General features: G+C 35.1%; 1 protein-coding gene and 1 long non-coding RNA gene across 5 annotated transcripts in view; one reads left to right on the top strand and one right to left on the bottom strand.

Annotated features, from left to right (window-relative positions):
• The first annotated feature begins 209 nt into the window (after positions 1 to 209).
• Positions 210 to 18053, top strand: part of LOC107686055 (uncharacterized) — a 21778-nt gene continuing 3934 nt past the window's right edge. The window contains exons 1-2 of the long non-coding RNA XR_001634017.1: positions 210 to 437; positions 12337 to 12340. This is a non-coding gene — a long non-coding RNA (uncharacterized LOC107686055). The remainder of the gene's footprint in view (positions 438 to 12336; positions 12341 to 18053) is intronic.
• The window catches only part of LOC107686054 (voltage-dependent L-type calcium channel subunit beta-3-like), a 32279-nt gene continuing 16927 nt past the window's right edge, over positions 2702 to 18053 (bottom strand). For 2 of the 4 annotated variants that reach the window (XM_016482887.1, XM_016482888.1), the window contains exons 2-14: positions 14145 to 14222; positions 11518 to 11640; positions 10921 to 11060; positions 10711 to 10772; positions 10467 to 10489; positions 10270 to 10350; positions 9867 to 9925; positions 9662 to 9771; positions 9002 to 9010; positions 8169 to 8320; positions 6947 to 7042; positions 5811 to 5984; positions 2702 to 4031 (exon numbers count right to left, since the gene is read on the bottom strand). In XM_016482887.1, coding sequence (XP_016338373.1) covers positions 3360 to 4031; positions 5811 to 5984; positions 6947 to 7042; positions 8169 to 8320; positions 9002 to 9010; positions 9662 to 9771; positions 9867 to 9925; positions 10270 to 10350; positions 10467 to 10489; positions 10711 to 10772; positions 10921 to 11060; positions 11518 to 11640; positions 14145 to 14222 — 1779 coding nt within the window. In that variant the 3' untranslated portion in view covers positions 2702 to 3359. The remainder of the gene's footprint in view (positions 4032 to 5810; positions 5985 to 6946; positions 7043 to 8168; positions 8321 to 9001; positions 9011 to 9661; positions 9772 to 9866; positions 9926 to 10269; positions 10351 to 10466; positions 10490 to 10710; positions 10773 to 10920; positions 11061 to 11517; positions 11641 to 14144; positions 14223 to 18053) is intronic. The other 2 variants (XM_016482886.1, XM_016482889.1) reach the window with 1 other exon arrangement.

The following is an 18053-nucleotide window of genomic DNA, read 5'->3' as shown; positions in this document are numbered from 1 at the left end:
AAATCCCATGTATAATAACGGAGAAGCTGCTTATTCAGATAGTAAAGATAACAAATCATTGATTGGCAACATAGAGATATCTGAATAGAACTGTGTTTTGTCCAATTAATGTCCAATTACTTGTATATATGTAAGAGATGGTCAGTCGGTTATTATCTTAAAAAAACAATGACAGGGCTCATCAGGTTTATTTTGCGATAATGGCTGGACGTTATCCTGCTTATTACATGGCTACTCACCAAATATAGTTGGGTAGAAAATATTTTATGTTAGAAGAAACGTAGCTATGTAGAAGCCAGTTGTTAATTATAAGTTCAGCACTCATTATGCCAAAAATATCAAACTGCAGAATGGTGTAAATGAGCAGTAAGAATTAAATATTCCAAAGAATCATCCAGAATCACTGATTTAATATGGCATTGCCATTGTTCTGTATAGTTTTTTTAAGGGTTGTCAAGACTGTCTTTGAGTTTTTAAAAAAGTTTGTTAATAAGTTGAATAAGAACTGTCTCTAAATAAATATTTACACTGATATATCAGTGATATACAGTGTTTTTGAGCAAACCACCAATTACACACCAACTCTGCAGTGCAAATTAGTTTAAGCATGGGAAAATTGTCTTCTTTCAGGGTGCAGTGCCAAAAAAACAGGATAAAATGACGTATAAAGGTCAGCTGACATGGCAACATTTGCAGTGTTGGGAGTCACGACAGTGTTGGACCACAATTTAACTTTTCCATTTTCAGTTTCAGAAAATGTTTTGCTCTCTTTGAATTCAGTGGCAATTTCAACTATAAGGAAATTATTGTTTTTCCTGAAACACATTCAAATAATATAATTTTTTTTGTTTTCAGAACTGTACTGATTTTATATTTATACTGAATCTGTGCTCAAAAAAGTCCTTCATAATATTTGCAACGTTACAATAAGGTCCTAATAGTAAATGCATAAACAGATCAAATAAAAGCAATAAAACTTTCACATTATTAAAATCAAAAGCTGAAATTAACATGAACAAAAAATAAATAAATGCTTTAGAAGTATTTTTCATTGTTAATGTTAACTAATGTAGTTAACTAATGTTAACAAATTCAACCTTACTGTAAAGTGTTACTATAATACATAGTGAGGTGAATGCACAATAAGAGCCACATGCACGAAAACATCAAATGGTAAATCGTACATGTGCATTATTTGTTTAGGAGAACATTTCAAAGACAATATACAGTCAGACCAACTGAATACAGAAGTACATCTATATTACAGTGCAGCAGTATCTGTACTCAGTTTTATCAATCCAGTACCTACAAAGGCATTTATGAGGTATATACAAATGCATAGAAACAAATTTCAAGCTAGTGTTGTCAAACTAATGCATAGAGTACTCAGGAAACAAAAAGGTATCAAGTGTAAATAAACGTCATGGTTCCAGATGCATTGAGAATATGAACGGATCAGAGATCATTGCCATCTTCCTCTTTTCATTTCTAACAAAACTGGAAACAATTCTTTTACCATGCTGTTGTAGTAAAATAGGTATTTTCTGAATAATTGTACTTATTTCTCTCAGGACATTTGAGTGTGCCTTTTTTACTTTATGAAGATGAAAGTAACGATTAAGAAAAAATATATATCCATTTGATATACATACTGTATATATTTAAACAAACATTTTGAAAATCATAAATACATGCAGCTGGTTGGCTAAAATGATCTCATTGTGTATATTATAAATATGGAACAGAATCAAACTGTGTTCATAAACATTAAAAGTGTTCATTTGAAATAATTTTGCACGAGCAAATAACACATAGTATGGCTCCAGAGTTGATGTGATCAGCTAAGTTCTTTGTATTGACACAAATTATCCTTTGTATGAAATTTAGTGAATAAAATCTGGATTGACTTTTGTGACATACAATCTACAAAACCAGGCCAAACTAAACACTGAACTATGTATACATTAAAGCCGACATGAAATTGAAATATGAAAATAAATATTCTGCTTTGAATCTCACTGAAATTCTGTGTCCCTCTGAGATGTGTAAGATTATGGAAAATAGGTCACAAACAGTAATTTATGCTGACTTTAAAACTGCTCTTAGTAGTGTCACTAAATGGAATTATAAAACATAATGATTTTTCAGACAGGCACCTTGAGCACTCGCCCCATTGGTCAGACAAATACATAATACATAATACAGCCGTTGCTGTCAGGCTGGTTGAGACGGTCAAATAAATTATTTTTTGTGTTGTGCCACAGAGCCACAATGTTCATACTTTTCAGTTAAATCAACCTACAAATGTCTTGTTTCCGTGTTTTAAACTAGCATAACAGAAAATACTTTAACATCCAAAATATCCACCTTATTTTTTTTTTAGCATTTTTATGTAAATGTGCAAGATTTCTGATTCATTAGGTGAGATAACTAAAACTAAAAAGTGTAATAAAATTATTGAAAAAAATTTATTTGAAAAACAAATCAGCGCATTTATGATTTTGATCAATTAAAATGATATGATAACAAACACCAGTTTGCAATATCAAGCAGCATAACAGATTGTTTTTGTACAGCTAAAATATCTGGAAGCGAATGACCCCAGAAGCCTTGCACATTTCAATTACAAAGGGCAGCATTCTTATGTTAAAAATAAGGTGGAAAAATTCGTAAAAAATAACTAGACTAGACTGTCATTGTTTGAATGTTGGTCAAAAACAGACCTTCCAATCCTTGAGGTGAAAAGCCCAAGTGAGAATACTTTAGTTTGCCAATATTTCATGCAGCCAATAGCAGCACAATGTGAATGCATAATTAACCCATTTAATCCCAATATTTTCTCAGACATGAAAATATCAAAATGATGATTTCTGTGTGGCTAGTCCCGTATTATATTCTTAATATTTTCATATCTACCACTAGTGTGGCAGCACGTTCTACAAAAGGCCAACTGAAAAAAATAAAAAATAATCAGAAGTAAAAAAAAATCCAGTTATCTTTCTCAGGGGCGACAAATAAACATGGGTAAGAGCATAGCAGTATGAGACGTGACCAGTTTGCATATGTACATATCAGGAAACAGGAACAGTAACAAGCAAAGATGTAACCACATACTCAGGATTGGAAGGACCAATGTGCTGAAATCTTTTACAAATGCAGTAGTCAGGCCCTGATAGCAAGACACGAACCTAAAGCCTGAGGAACACAGAATTATATGAATGAAAACTGAAAATCAAGGAAATTAGATGTGGACCAGAGGAGGTGATAACGCAGCAGAATGGATAAAGAAAGAGAAACCTTGTTGTCCTGAGTACATGGTAGCCAGCATTTCACATAGCAGCATTAAAACAACGTCCATCTCAGCGATGAATGTACATGTCTTCAGTCCACTCCTCTGTCTCGACGCACCTGTCCCGCTCCCGTCCCTGGTAGTGATAGTCATTGTGGTGCGAGTGAGCGTAGTGGTGCGATTGTTTGTGCGAGCGCAGCTGGCTCGACTGTCTCTGTTGCCTGTTGTGCTCGTTGTGCTCCAGCTCGTAGTCCTGCTGCCCGTGGTGGGAATAATCCGGCTGAACGTCTGTGGTCCCGCGGCGGTGGTGGTGATGTCGGTGGTGGTGGTTGTGATGGTGGTGGTTATGGTCCCTTTGAGTTGTAGTCCTATTGTGGTAGACCTCGGTTTGGTCCGGGTCGCCCTCGACCGGGAGCGTGCGCCTGCTCCGGAACTCCACGTACGAAGTGTCTTTAGAAGGAAGCAGCTCCATGTCGGCAGGCTGCTGGTGTTTGTTGTGGGGCTCTGTTGGTCGGCTGGTGCTGGAGCGGTGGTGGTGGTGGTGGTGATGATGGCTGTGTCTCTTTGGCTCACTACGAAGGAGCCTCTCCTCCTCCTCAGCCTCCTCCTGCACTTCCTCTTCTTCTTCCTCCTCCTCCTCCTCCTCCTCTCTCGTCTCCTGAGCCTGGGGCTGATGCTCCTGCTGGTGCTCTTGAGATCCTTTTCTCTTGGTGGTGGCCGTCTTCTTGCTTTTCTGTTCATCCTGTATATGAGATTTATGACATGAAATTAGAGTTTTGTGGCTTCTAGTCCATGTCTGTTAGCTTTGGAACAGAAACAGACGAAAAGAGAGTGCAGCATTTGGGCTCCAGAAGTAAAAATCCCATTCATTTTCTCTATGGGGGGACTGATAACTTTTAAACCTTTACAGGCAGACCTACTGTGAGCTACAAGGATGTTAATCAGTGGAATATGCTTTTGTTGAAGTCGTAAGCCCTCATTATGTCATCTTATTTTTTAAATAATCATGTATAACTGCAAAAATCCTAGTGAATTCTGCAGATACATTTCCACCAATCAGAGAAGGAAACAACCAAAGATGCTAAACTACAAGCGTGGCACTTCTGCACTATTATAAAGTTTACTTACAATACCTACGTAAGATAGGCTATTACTAATACTATGGATACTAAGAAGTAGTACAAACTAGTTGGTACTGACACTATAGGCATTTTACCTCAGAGACCACCGTCTCACTCAGTGAAGTAACTTAAAGCTCAAGTCTTCTTTAAATGTCCAAGAAAGTTTTGTAAGTGGTGGAGAGGAAATTGAAAATGTCACAGAATGACACACCACTAAGCACAATTTCAGACTTTATGGAGCCTGCAGATGTTTCAAAGCAGTTGTAATTTTGGACATTCACAAGTTAACAAAAACTAATAAAATATGTTAGAATGTGGATTAAACTAAAGGTATAAGAGACATTAACAAGAAATTAATATTGAAAATGTCGTATACTTGGTTACTAAGAAGACAGCAGTCAGTGAAAAGCATACTTGAGATGAAATATTATATATGAAGTGTGAGGAAAAAGAAAATGGAATGTAATTTCCAATCTAACTGTATGTCAAATTATGTGAAAAAAGTGTGAAACTATTACTTGTGTGTATTTAGGATACATACAACGATAGCAAGACATTAGACTTAAAATGAGACAAGACAAAAGGAGTCATTATTCCAAAAAGAAAGAAAGAAATTACATTGCCATTTCCACCACAGAACACTATTAAGCACAATACATAATGTGATATGTGGTGGAAATGACACTGTATGAACTTATGATTTTATGAATATATGTATATTACCGTTCAAAGGTTTGAGGTCAGTAATACTTAAAAAAAAAAAAAAATAATTACTACTTTTATTCTACTGTATTTATCTAAAGTGACATTACATAGATTTGTAATGTCACAAAAGATTTCTATTTCAAATAACCACCGTTTTTTGAACTTTCATTTCTTTAAAGAATTTTGAGGAAAAATATATATATATCAAATTACCACAAAAATAATAAGCTGCCCTAATATTTTTAATATAGATAGATAATCATAAGAAATGTTTCTTGAGCAGCAAATCAGCATATTAGAATGATTTCTGAAGGATCATGTAACACTGAAGACTGAAGTAATGGTTGATGAATATTCAGCTTTGCCATGTGACATGGTTATTTTGACATAACATAAGGTTATTTTGAATAGCAAAAATTTTACACAACATTTCTGTCCCTACTATATTTTGTGATCAAATGCAGCATTGCTGAGCTTACGAGATTTATTCAAAATCTTACCAACCCCAAACATTTGAACCATAGTGTGTATATTTACTGTTTTTGAATAAATTTACCTAGCGAGTGTCAGAAAACACACATCTAAAGAGCATTTTTTGATTTGATTTAGTTCGCTCCTAGAAATCTACAGGCTCTGTCTGTATATGTTCAGTCTCAGTACTTCATCTCCTGTTTTTCTCAGAGTGTGTCCAGTACCTTAGCAGGTGTGGGACTGGTGGGGAGTGTGTTTTCTGCCAGTTTCTCCAGCATGGGGTTGGGAGGCTCCATTTCAGGAGGGTGTGTGGCTCTCCAGTAGGCCTCCAGATAATCAGCGATGTGTTCACAGGCATCTGACAGCTGGTTCTCATCCAAGATGACATCGAACAGCTCCTGTGAGAGAGACCAATAGTGACGTCACAATAAAGGGTAAGTATAAGTGACCGCAAAATGAAGCACGTAACAAAAGGTAATGCTGGGAGGCTAATCTATGTCAACTACTGCCTTGGGTGCCTTGCAACATGATGCATCGGAAAAATATCAGTCTCTTGATAATCAGATCAAGACAGTTTGTGATCCAAGCTAGACTTGGATTAGAAATAAGGGCCATGTTAAAAGGAGGCCATCAAAGAGGTTCAAAATTTGGGTGTTCATATTGATTTTCTAAAGAAAATGACTGAGTTTATCAGAGGTAATATATCAAGCGCATAACAAGGTGATATTTTGTATCATGATTAATTGACCACTACACATTAAAACGTTAATAACCAATCCGCATGAAAATAGAGCTTATCAAGAAAACTTCCAATTCATTCCTATAGGACATTGTGTAAAGTTGGGGGAATAGTTCACCCAAAAATGAGAATTTGCTGACAGTTTTGTTTAGAACTGTTAGGTACTGTTTTCACTTGTAAACGTTGCATATCTGTGCATATTTCTCTCCTGATTCAGATGAGACAACTGAATCAGATTTTAGCTGGAAGCAATGGTTTGATGTTAAAATTGTCTTGATGGATTTGTTTATTACAAACAGTGAGCGTTTCGCTTCTCAAGACATTCATTTACGAACTGGAGATGTGTGGATTACTTGTGGATTTTTATTAGCTGTTTGGGCTCTCATTCTGACGGCACCCATTCACTGCAGGGGATCAAGTGGTGAGGAAGTAATGTAATGCTAAGATTCTCCAAATCTTCTCCAAACCCAAACAAACAATTTTGAATGGCCTGAGTAAATTTTCTGCAAATTTTGGGGTGAACTATTCCTTTTCTCTTTCTAAACTATTTTTTAGAAGGGTCTCCTGTAATCATATGGAAAACATTTAAATGTCTTTAGCATTTACAGAGGGCACACTTACATTGGGACACTGGGCCAGTTTGTCTGCGGCCACCATCTGAACATTCAAATGTTTAGTCTGAGATTTGCCCCTGGTCTTTATCAATCTTGTCAGAACCTGAACAGCAGATGAAAAGAGGAAGGAAAAAGGGACAGGAAGGATGAGTGGGAGGCATACGGGGTGAAAGAACAGTGGATGTTAGGTCACGCTGGGTCACAAGAGAAAGGTTAGTGTTTTTGTACAACCGGTCTTCTCTCAAACTTGCGTTTCCTATGTAAATGTAATGGCTGCACATTCAAAAAGCTTTTGGACAATGAATGAAACCATGCATTGTGTAGCCTAGTGACAGACAGATAGATCTTATTCATATGACAGATATTTATCATTTTGAATGATATAGTGCACTTTAAAAGACATTTGCAGTTATCAGAAAAGTGACAAGTTTATCAAACAAGTTGATATAGTACCACGTCAGATACTGCTGTACTGACAGAATAAACATGTTTCTGCCTCCTAGTGGCTGAAGTAATTTTTTTTATACCATCTATTAGCTTACGCCATAAAGTCAATGGAATACTTGAACATACTAGCAAATAATACTTTTAATATTTTGCAGACTAGGAAAATGACATAGAGCAGCTGGAACTGGTTAACATAATGAATGAAAGCTAAATTAATTTCTTTCTGATGACTGAATAGCTATTTAACTGATGACTAAGTATTGAACATTATTTAATTCCTAAGTGTTGAACATAATCCTCCACACTTAAAAAGTCCTGTTTTGGAATAAACAAATTTGGAATTTCAAAACAAACATTTAACTCACCCAAATCATACTAATTGATCAAAAGTCACAGTAAAGACATTTAAAATGTTACAAAAAAATTATATTTCATATAAATGCATCTTCTGAACATTATATTCATCAAATAATCCATAAAAATGCATCATGGTTTCCACAAAAAACGGTTTGCAATAACTGTTTTCAATATTATGATTTTTCTTGAGCACCAAATCAGCATATCAGAATGATTTCTAAAGGATCTTGTGACACTGAAGAATGGAGTAATGGCTGTTGAATATTCAACAGCCATGTTTGGGTGAGCATAAGAGACTTTTTTAAAACAATAAAAAACCTTACTGTCCCCAAATTTTCAACGGTAATGTATAATCAGTTTGTTTCATCAGTAAACAAATGACTATTGAAAGAATGTTTGCGAGTTCTGTGAACACAGTTTCTGACCTTGGGTGATGAAATCTTGACATACACCAGGATCGGGGCCAAGGAGGTCTTGCTGAGTTGGATAGGATGGTTAATGGTGTCGGCATCCAGAACTACAAGCTGTAGACTGCGTGCTAACTCAAAAATCCTCTCAACCTCTCCTTGGATTTGGGCTGTAGAGGCAGATTAAGAAATAAATTAGACTAGTCAACCTAAAATCCTTATATGACATCTTCAAAAATATTATTCTATCTAAGTACAAATCTGCTGAAGTGTAGCCAAAAGCACTTCAAATGTAATGGGAAGCATTTTATGTCCGATTCCTCTATTATACATATAAGTTTAAAACTTGCTCTTTGCCTCAAAGTGAGCAAAACTTTAATGATAAAAACAGGACGAGTTCAAAATCATCTCACACTGTAAAAAAAAAAAAAAAAAGTAAAAATATCAAAACATTATTTTGTTTCTTTTACTCCAATGAGAAATAGTTTTTCTTAAATATTATTATTATCTCACATAAATGATCTTTTTTAAAAAATGTTTATATGGTTTTTTTTTTCAGAAAAACAAGACAAAATTACAGATTAGGTAGCACAAAACTCACTTACATACACATTAAAATACTTTGGCTTGCATTTGTTTGACCAATAAAATTAAACGCATATTATGAAGGTCAATGGAGATGTTGTGGTTATGGTGTCTAACACAAGCCGAAGCTTTTAGAAGCAGTGATCTTTACTAAAAGTATCAGGGTTCTTTGACACTTATAGTGTTCTCTAAGAGGTAAAGCAGTTCTGATGACACCAACAGGAATGAGTTGGGGAGCATGGACAGGCTACTGCTGTTATACATACCCGCGACATCTGAGGTAAGAGAGCAATGCAAGGGACAGAGTGGAGAAAACCAATCAGATCCCCTTAACAAAGCTAGCTACACACCTCAGATCCACACTTGGTGAGAAAACACACCCACTAATGTTAAACACCTATTTAATCATTAAAATAAAAAAAAAATAAAAAATACAACTTTGAGTGTTGTGAGAATTACAATTTAAAAGCAGTGGGAGTTTCTCTGTAAGTGGGATCTTTGTTTTTTTGAACACACTGCAAAAATAGTTTTACTAATCAGTTTTTTTGTCTTGTTTTCAAACAATTATTAAGAAATCTATCGAACCAAATAAATTGACTTAAGTTTATTTATTAATGCAGTTTTCCTTCTAAAGTAAATGCATTAAAGAAAATTAAGACAAAAGTACCGATTAGGTTTTTTGTTGTTGTTGCAGTGCACCATCAAGCTCTATTATCCCAGTGTTAAGCAGTTAATTAAAAATCTGTAAAGTAAAGTATATGCACGTTTGGGTTCAATGACCAATAAATTCTTTCTAGACTCTCTCTGATTCTGAACCAAATTTATTGTTTAATATCTGAAGCCAATACATTTAGAATATATTATGTAATTTGTATGGAATGACATACAGATAGACAAACATTAAGAAATGGACAAGAAGTGATTACCTAAACTGGAGCGGGTGTTGGAGCGATCCATTATGGCGTGCTTGCTGGGGTTGTTGAGGATCGATCGCTTGGCAAGTGCAATATCTGCTGTCACCCGGGTGATAGTAATTCTAGCAATGGATTTACATATTAGCAAAGTCACAACACTCTGTTTGACTACACACATTTCTTCTTTTGTAATGAGACAACAGTCCGTGTGCCATACCTTCCTTCAAATCTGTGTTTTAAAAAATCAAAGAGAGCTTTTTGCATCATGTCTGTAACCTGTAAATTAAAATAAAAGGGAGAAAATATGCAACTCAGTAATAGTACTTCATAAACGTGTAGTTTCCATTATGTACAGGAGAGGGCAGTACATATTTGTACAGCATAAGTGTGGCATAAGAGAACATAAGAATATAATCCTCAGGTTCTGCAATAAGACACATTATAGACCATTTAAAATAAGAATGGTACTTTTTTTAAGTTTTATTTTAGGAGTAATATATTTTCATATGTCTTCTGAGCCACTGACTCCTTCAAAGCAGTTATGCTGAAGATCCTCAGAGAGTTTGGACCGTGAATGACTGAACATTGTACATACAGAGACAGCAGCAAATGGCCCTCACCTCATAGCCCTTGAGGGATGGCCCCATGAGCACCACAGGACGCATGGAAGGCACAACATCATATGCAGCCAGTTGCTCTCCCTGCAGTCAAAGAAAATGGGTGAAGACATGTTTAAAAATACAGGCAGTATATGAATATAAGCATAAATGTGCGTGGTGTGGTCATAATCACAGCATTACTGTATGTATTTGCTTACTGATTTCTTCTTCACTTGCTGAACTAAAGGATAAATTGAGAAAAATTACAAATTGAATTGCACACAGACACATAAAATAACATTATGTTCCACATACATACTTTTCATCCAGATAAGTGGATGATAACAAATTAAGGATAATAAATTATTAAAGGAAACTTGCGTGCTAATTTGGTTAAATTCAGTCATTTGTCTGATAAAAAAATAAAAAAATAAAATAATGAAACATGAAGTGTCAGTGCACCTGTTTGTGATGGAGCAGCTTTCTTTGCATTCATATCATCTTTGGCAGCAGTAGCCGCTTTACTGTAACAAGAGGGGAAAAAAGCAGTTCGTACATAATGAATTTTGCCGCAATTTATGCACATTTAAATGGTTGATTCATTCATGCAATAAGAAAACAAAGATTGCAAAATGAAGACCCCACACTGCATTATTAATCAGGTTTGTTTACTTGGCCAGCGCTTTGGCGGCCTTCCTGGCCTGCACCTCTCTTCTGATCAGAATCATCTCCAGGTTCACCGGGCTGGGGATAAAACCAACCTCTCCCCCTTCCTTTACAGGCCGTCCAATCCACCAGTCATTGTTACATTTCTGTAAACAACAAAAACAACACAATATTTTATATTTAAAAACCATCTTCATTGACTATATTGACATTAAAGAGATAGTTCACCCAAAAATGAAAATTCTGTCATTAATTACTTAATTACAAACCCGTAAGACCTTCATTCATCTTTGGGACACAAATTAAGATATTTTTGATGAAATCCGAGAGCTTTCTGACCCTGCATTGCAACTGCCACGTTCAAGGCCCAGAAAGGTAGTAAGGACATTGTTAAAATATTCCATTTGATATCAGTGGTTCAACCTTAATTTTATGAAGCTACGAGAATACTTTTTATGTGCAAAGAAAGGAGCCGCCGTTCTGATGTTTGGAACGACATGAGGGTAAGTAGTTAGTCAAAATTTTCATTTTTGGGTGAACTATCCCTTTAATTTGATTTACTTCAGTGAAATGATTGTGCAGGTGATCTGGGAACCCACTGACCTCTTTGATATGCAGGAAGTCTTTAGCTTCAAAAGAAACCCCGTGCCCTGGTATGGGGACGTTGTCATCATCTGCAGGAGTGTAGGTGAAATTTGTGCGCACGGCGAAAGCAACAGGCTTAAACTGAATAATCGCAACAAAAGGGAAAGATTGAAACCTCTACATTTTGATAACACAACACACTGAATGTGACACTTTTGCATCAGAATCCTTTGTGAGCACATGAACTGCTACAGTATGCATTTCAGTTCTGTAAACAAAATCTCCATGTGTAGTTCTACCATGTATGGTGAGAATATTTGTACATTTGTCCATGAGGTTGTGTATGAGTGAATAGCAGCAGACAGATACTTTGAGGAGAATGCGGGAACAAAACCACTGCTGATTTGAGCAACGGCACATGTGCTGCATTGCCCCAGGCAAGTTACTAATAATAACTTTCATTCATTTACCTTCAAACCAATTGCAATGCACACATTCATTCTCAAAGACCTCAATATCAGCCCAGTAAAGGGTAATGTAGTCTAATGGCAGCTACATGAGGCTCGAGGACAGTGCGGATTTATATACATAGGATGAGACCGAATGCACACAAGATCATTTTAATTCAATCTGCAAAGACCTAAAACTTGTCCTTCAAGTGCTGTAAAATTTGAAAGGATAATTTATATGGAGTGCAGCAGGGTAAGCTACATGTGATCAGAGTTGATTCATCCATATTTACATATATTTACAGTAACAGGACAAAAGGACAACTCTAGAGCAGCAACTGAGATTCTGTGATAAACAGTTGGTTTGTTTATAGTGATTGCCAACCAGGGTTGTGTGTAAAATATTTTGAGAACAATTTCGATTTGTTAAACCTATAAAACAAAAACTTCAAATTAAAATATTAAGAAATCTAGTAAACAGGTTACAGTAATCAAAATCTCATTTATTGATTGATTGATTGCCCTTGCAAAGATTCATAAAAAACCCTTATACTCACTTCTTCTGTAGATGAAGCTGGGTGACGAATGATTCGCGCGAACAAGACGCATTTAGGCAGATCGGGGATCGGCTCATTCCCTTCAAAAACGAAAGTAACGTTAATCATCTGCGTCAGCCTTGTCCATCAACTATCGTGGGAGCAGCCTGTGCAGAACTATGTAATTCTGACAAGGAATCTCAGAACAGCCTGAACTGAGAAAGGGGATTTTAAAATAGGGATTTAAAAAAAAAAACACTGGGTGGATTTTTATCATTATAGGGTGGATGTGTACACACACTTCCAACACACATTTATGTTCAAACAACTTGTAAAGTGAATTTTGCATCCGATGACCCCTTTAAGTTTTTACGTCTGGTATAAATGTAAAAAAAAAATGTGATTAAAGGATTACTTGAGTCGTACTAAGACAAAAAGTTTGGAAACATTAGCTTACTGTTGATTACAATGTATAACTTTTTTCTCTAAAAAGAAGTCTCCATATTTTACAGTAGTGTAATATTTTTGTTTCTAATTAATTATTGTACTATACTTTGGTATTTGATTTAAAAGAAGTCAAAGGGCAAATGTCAAATGTCAGCACCATGGAGGTCTTGCATAACACTGTATAATTTTTTAGTTTTTCAATACTAATCAATGGCAAAGTCCCTACCACAAAACAAAAATTGCATTTATAAAAATCCATAAAATAGTGTCTATAATGTTTTAACCCAGTGATGTGAAAATAAGTTATGATACTCAATCTTCTATATGACCTGCTAATGGATTTGACATTTAATAACACACTTACGGGTTAAAAAGGACAAAATAATCACAATCATGCTTTTTAGTTAGTCAGTTAGAAAATCTGGTATACATTATTTTTTTAATTGTCATTACCTAAGCCTTAAAAAAGTTAGGAAACATTAGCAATTCACATTGTAACTTTTTCCATCTTTAAAAAAACAATCATGCAAGTTTCCATATTATTTAAAAATACTGCCTGAGTCATAACACAATAATAAATAAATCATACAACGATAAGTAACTGCTTTGTTCTATTAATTTGTTGTATTATAATTTAGTATTTAATTAAAAGAAAGTCAAATGTCAACACAATGGCAGTCTAGCTGCTTGTAGCCTGGTTTTAAAAGGCGATGCTCTGTGGGAGATGGTGGACTGAAGCAGGACGTGATGCTGTCTGCTCAGTACCTTAATTAAAAAGGACCTCAGGGAGCTCGCTGACACAGACAGGAGGGTTTCATTCAGTTTTTAAAGCCGAGCAAAACTGGACTCTGTAAAGAGCCGATGATAAAACACAGAGCATTTGTTGTTGCTCATTAATGGTTTGCCACGGTGCTTCTTATCTGTTTTTGGACTGTGTAAAGGAACAGAAGAAATGGTAATTGTAGCTATCGTTTGTCAGTCGCGTGTAAAGCATTGATTTTGTAGAGTACAAGATTTAACACTGATGTGCTGTTTCAACCAAGGCATTTGGTAATTAGCTTTTTGACACAGCTACCTTGTTGCTTTGACAGAGGAAAAAGAGCCGTGCAAAATTTATGAGCACATCTAAAGCTGTGATATATTTAGGTCCTTGTGGCCAACGTCACTGGTAGCAGGTACGGGCAGCTGAGAGAATTATGGAGTTGCAATCTACCTTGGCCTTCTCCAGCTGGACTTGGGCATTCTTCTCCTTCTCCTCAGTGGCCCCTGAGTCCTGATGGTCCGCCGAACCCTTTTCAAACAAGAGTAAGAACCAGCATTAAAATAACACCCAGATTCATTCTCTTTCACAAGACATTTCTGTCCATTTTGACTCATTCTGACTCACAGTATGGCAACAAGCACTTGACTGTGCACATATCATCAAATATAACAGTGACAGTGTTGAGATGATTAACCTCAAACTGGTAATCCTAACCAGGTACAAAGATATCATCATTATGATATCATAAAATCATGCATTGATGTGTCGTTTTCAGCAGAGATCACTCCACTATATAATGACAGTGTCATCAAAGTCACAAATGAGCCCAAGCTTTCTCCTTCAGGGCTCCTTCATCAAATTTTATTAGCGACTCTTCACAAAGGGCAGTGTTCAAAGTCATGCAGAGAATTTCTCAGTAATGTCAGGCAATAAGAACTCAAAGTAAAACCATTTCGCTCTGTCAACTTGACCTTGTAAATTGATATGAGCATAACACTCCCTATCATTTTTCAACACTAATCTATGACAAAGTGCTACCACAAAACAAAGACTGCATTTAAAAAAAAAAATCCATAACACAATGTCCATAATATTTTTAACCCAGTGATGTGAAAAGCAGTTATGATATTAAATCTTATATATGACCTGCTGAAGGATTTGATATCAGATATTACACTGTATCATACATGGTAACTTAACAATCTTAGGATGAGAAATACAAGCTTCAGAATGTAAGCCCTTCCATTGCAAAGAACAACAACAACAAAAAAACTTTTGTTTTTATTTTTTCCTGGCCAAACAAAAGTTGTAGAAAATATTACGACTTAAAATAATTCTATTAAACATATTTATTTTGCTTACATCATAAACATGTTTTTTCTTGTTTTAACCAATAATTAATCAAATGTGGTGAGGTTCATTATTAACACATGAAAAAAAACAAAGATATAAAGTATACTTAAAGATATATACTCTGAAAACATATCTTAATATATATCACACAATTATGCTTCTCAAGTAAATTTATCTTAATATTAGATGGAAATATAGATATTTTACTAGAAAACTGTATATTGCTTTTTTTTTCAACAGTCAGTCTAACTAACCTCACTATATATGCATTTTAGTCATCAAATCACATTTTAGTAACTCTCATTTCTAAAATTCAGTCAGTTTCTAGTTTAAGATTCCCAATTTTCTATGTAAAACGGTTTCACAATGTCATGCAAAAGTCATGATGACTGAAATACACTTTCTCCCAAAGGCACACCTACACATGCTCACATGCACAATAACACACTGACAGGAATGGCACCGTGACAAGCCCCTCGAGAGACACTGGTGCACGGCACGCAGTCTGACAACCTCATTCTGACCTTAATATAAGGCTGATAACCTTGCTGACAAGACCAGCACTATTGGTCTCATGCATATGTTGTGTTTTGGATGGCGAACAATTTTTGGCTGGTAAACAGCACCAAACCAGCAAGAACCAGCCTGAACTTCATCAGGGAAAGAAGGACCAAATTAGTTTGCACATTAAATCATCACATCAAAGCAACATTGTGATTAAAGTTGTAAATGGTGTAAATGTTTCATGAAGTCTGTCAAGAATGTCAATGTGAGCTTGAATGTTATTATTAATATATATTGTCCTCACAAGTATTTATAATAAACAGGCTTAACGCAGTCCCCAGTGGATAAACTGACTCAAGGGCATGCAGCAAGCATAACATAGTTTGCGTTGAAAGAAATGAGGCTAATTAGCAGAGAAGGTGGTGAAACAAGATTGAGAAAAGGAATGACTAAAATGAGGAATTAGAGGAGACTAGGATAATTGGAGGGTGGGGAGCAGAGGGGGCTTTTCCCATAGGCACGGTCATGTAGAGGTGCTCGCTTTTGTTTACTCATGTCTGCCATAGACATCTGTTCACTCAGTGCCGCCTCTCCTGCAAGTCAATGTCATGGAGAGAGCAGTACAAAACGCTCCTGAATTATGAACAAATGCCACGCTCCCCAAGATGCTCTTCCAACCACACAGTTTAGTGGGGATTCGGATCATTTATATTCTTATATTCTCATCTTCTTAGATGTATTGAAGAGTGAGGCCTCTCCATAGTACTCAAAGGGAGTAGCTGATTTTTTTTTGAGTTAATGATCTGACCATCTCTTCCCACTGTTTCCTGTCCAGTCATTGTTCAAGGTATGGTGCGATTATGCAAAAATTCAACAAAGGCAACTACATATAAACAGAGCTGGTAGATTACTTTTTGTAATCCATTACTGATTTCAAAATACATGACAAAAATTGTAGTTATTAACGTAATCTATTACATTTAGGTAATATAATCAGACTTAATTACTTTTAGATTACTTTTGACCTATTGATTTAAATAGGATAAATCTTGTACCATATAAAACTGCCAAGAAAAAGAAAATATTTTCCATTTGTTGTTACTGACATGAAGTCAATTAATCATTATATTATGTCAAGGTTTCCCAAACTGGGATTCGTAAAGGAACTGAAGGGGATTTATGAGTTTAATGAAAAGCAAATGATTAATTCAATCATAAAAATGTAAAATTAAAATAAATCACTTTAAAATAACATCAATCAAAATAAAACACTTACTAATTTTTTTTTTAATATTTTATTGGTTTACCTGTCATGTGACCATTAACCAATGTCAGAGAACTGTGAACATGCAAATGTGATACTTTAAAACATTTGTTTTAAAATCTCAGGGGTACTTCAAGTAAATATATTAGGTGAAAGAGGTTCGGCTGACAAAAGTTTGGGAATCCCTGCATTACATGTAAATAAGAAATAATGTGAATTTGGGTATTTTCATGTATACAAAGTGATACATGATTAAATAACCCTCTGCATGTTCATCAGTAGTTGATGTAATGTTGAAATGCTAAGAAAACAATTCTTAAAATTGAAATAATTTTTGTAAATCCAGTGGTCAAATGATGTGTGGCCTCTCAAATTTCTGTGAAATTATATCCACCTGACTAGTGACTGGTCTTTTTGTGAAAGTCTGCAAAACTAGAAGACTTTCTGACTGTATATAAGCAGTGGGCTATTTTAGAAAGGAAAATTTAAGAGATGAAAAATAAGTATTATATTCATAATTATTATGAATAATTTATTGCTATTGAATAATATGTAATCATGTAATCAATAAAAAAGTAACTGTAGTCTGATTCAGAGTATTTTAAAATGCAATTTATTCTAATTAATTACAAGTTCTTAATTTTTGTAATCTGATTACGTAATCCAGATTACATGTAATCAGTTACTACCCAGCTCTGCAGATAAATCACATTTAGCACCTGTTTTTGTTTAAACCATGACACTGGACTTCAGTGTTCTTTCATCTTCATAGGTACGTTCCCGATGAGTCTGTGATTGGCTTACTATTGCAAACCCAATTAACAAACCACAAAGTGAGCGTCAGATATCAGATTTGAATCCCCTGGATGACAAACCTGACCTACACTGGTGTGAAAATGTATTTCATGTTATTCCTCTTTGGAGAACTAAATGGTTGCAAATAAACAAATCAAACCAAACAAAATGTAATATTGCAGAAAGGGAACCTTAGACACACTACATTATTTTAATGTCTAATTTTGCTGTTGCAGTGAAAAAAATAATTACCTAAACTTAAAAAAATAAAAAAGGTGATTGTGACTCACAATTCAGACCTTTTTCTTGAAATTCTGAGTTTATAATTTAGACATTTTTCCTCAGTTCTGAACTCTCAGAATCAACTCGCAACTCTCAGAAGAAAATTTGGAATTAATATATATATATATACATATATATATATATTTTTTTTTTTATATATA

This window comes from Sinocyclocheilus anshuiensis, unplaced genomic scaffold, assembly GCF_001515605.1.
Source record: "Sinocyclocheilus anshuiensis isolate Anshui unplaced genomic scaffold, SAMN03320099.WGS_v1.1 scaffold930, whole genome shotgun sequence".
NCBI classification, from domain to species: domain Eukaryota; kingdom Metazoa; phylum Chordata; class Actinopteri; order Cypriniformes; family Cyprinidae; genus Sinocyclocheilus; species Sinocyclocheilus anshuiensis.
This window is presented reverse-complemented; position numbering and strand designations above follow the sequence as displayed.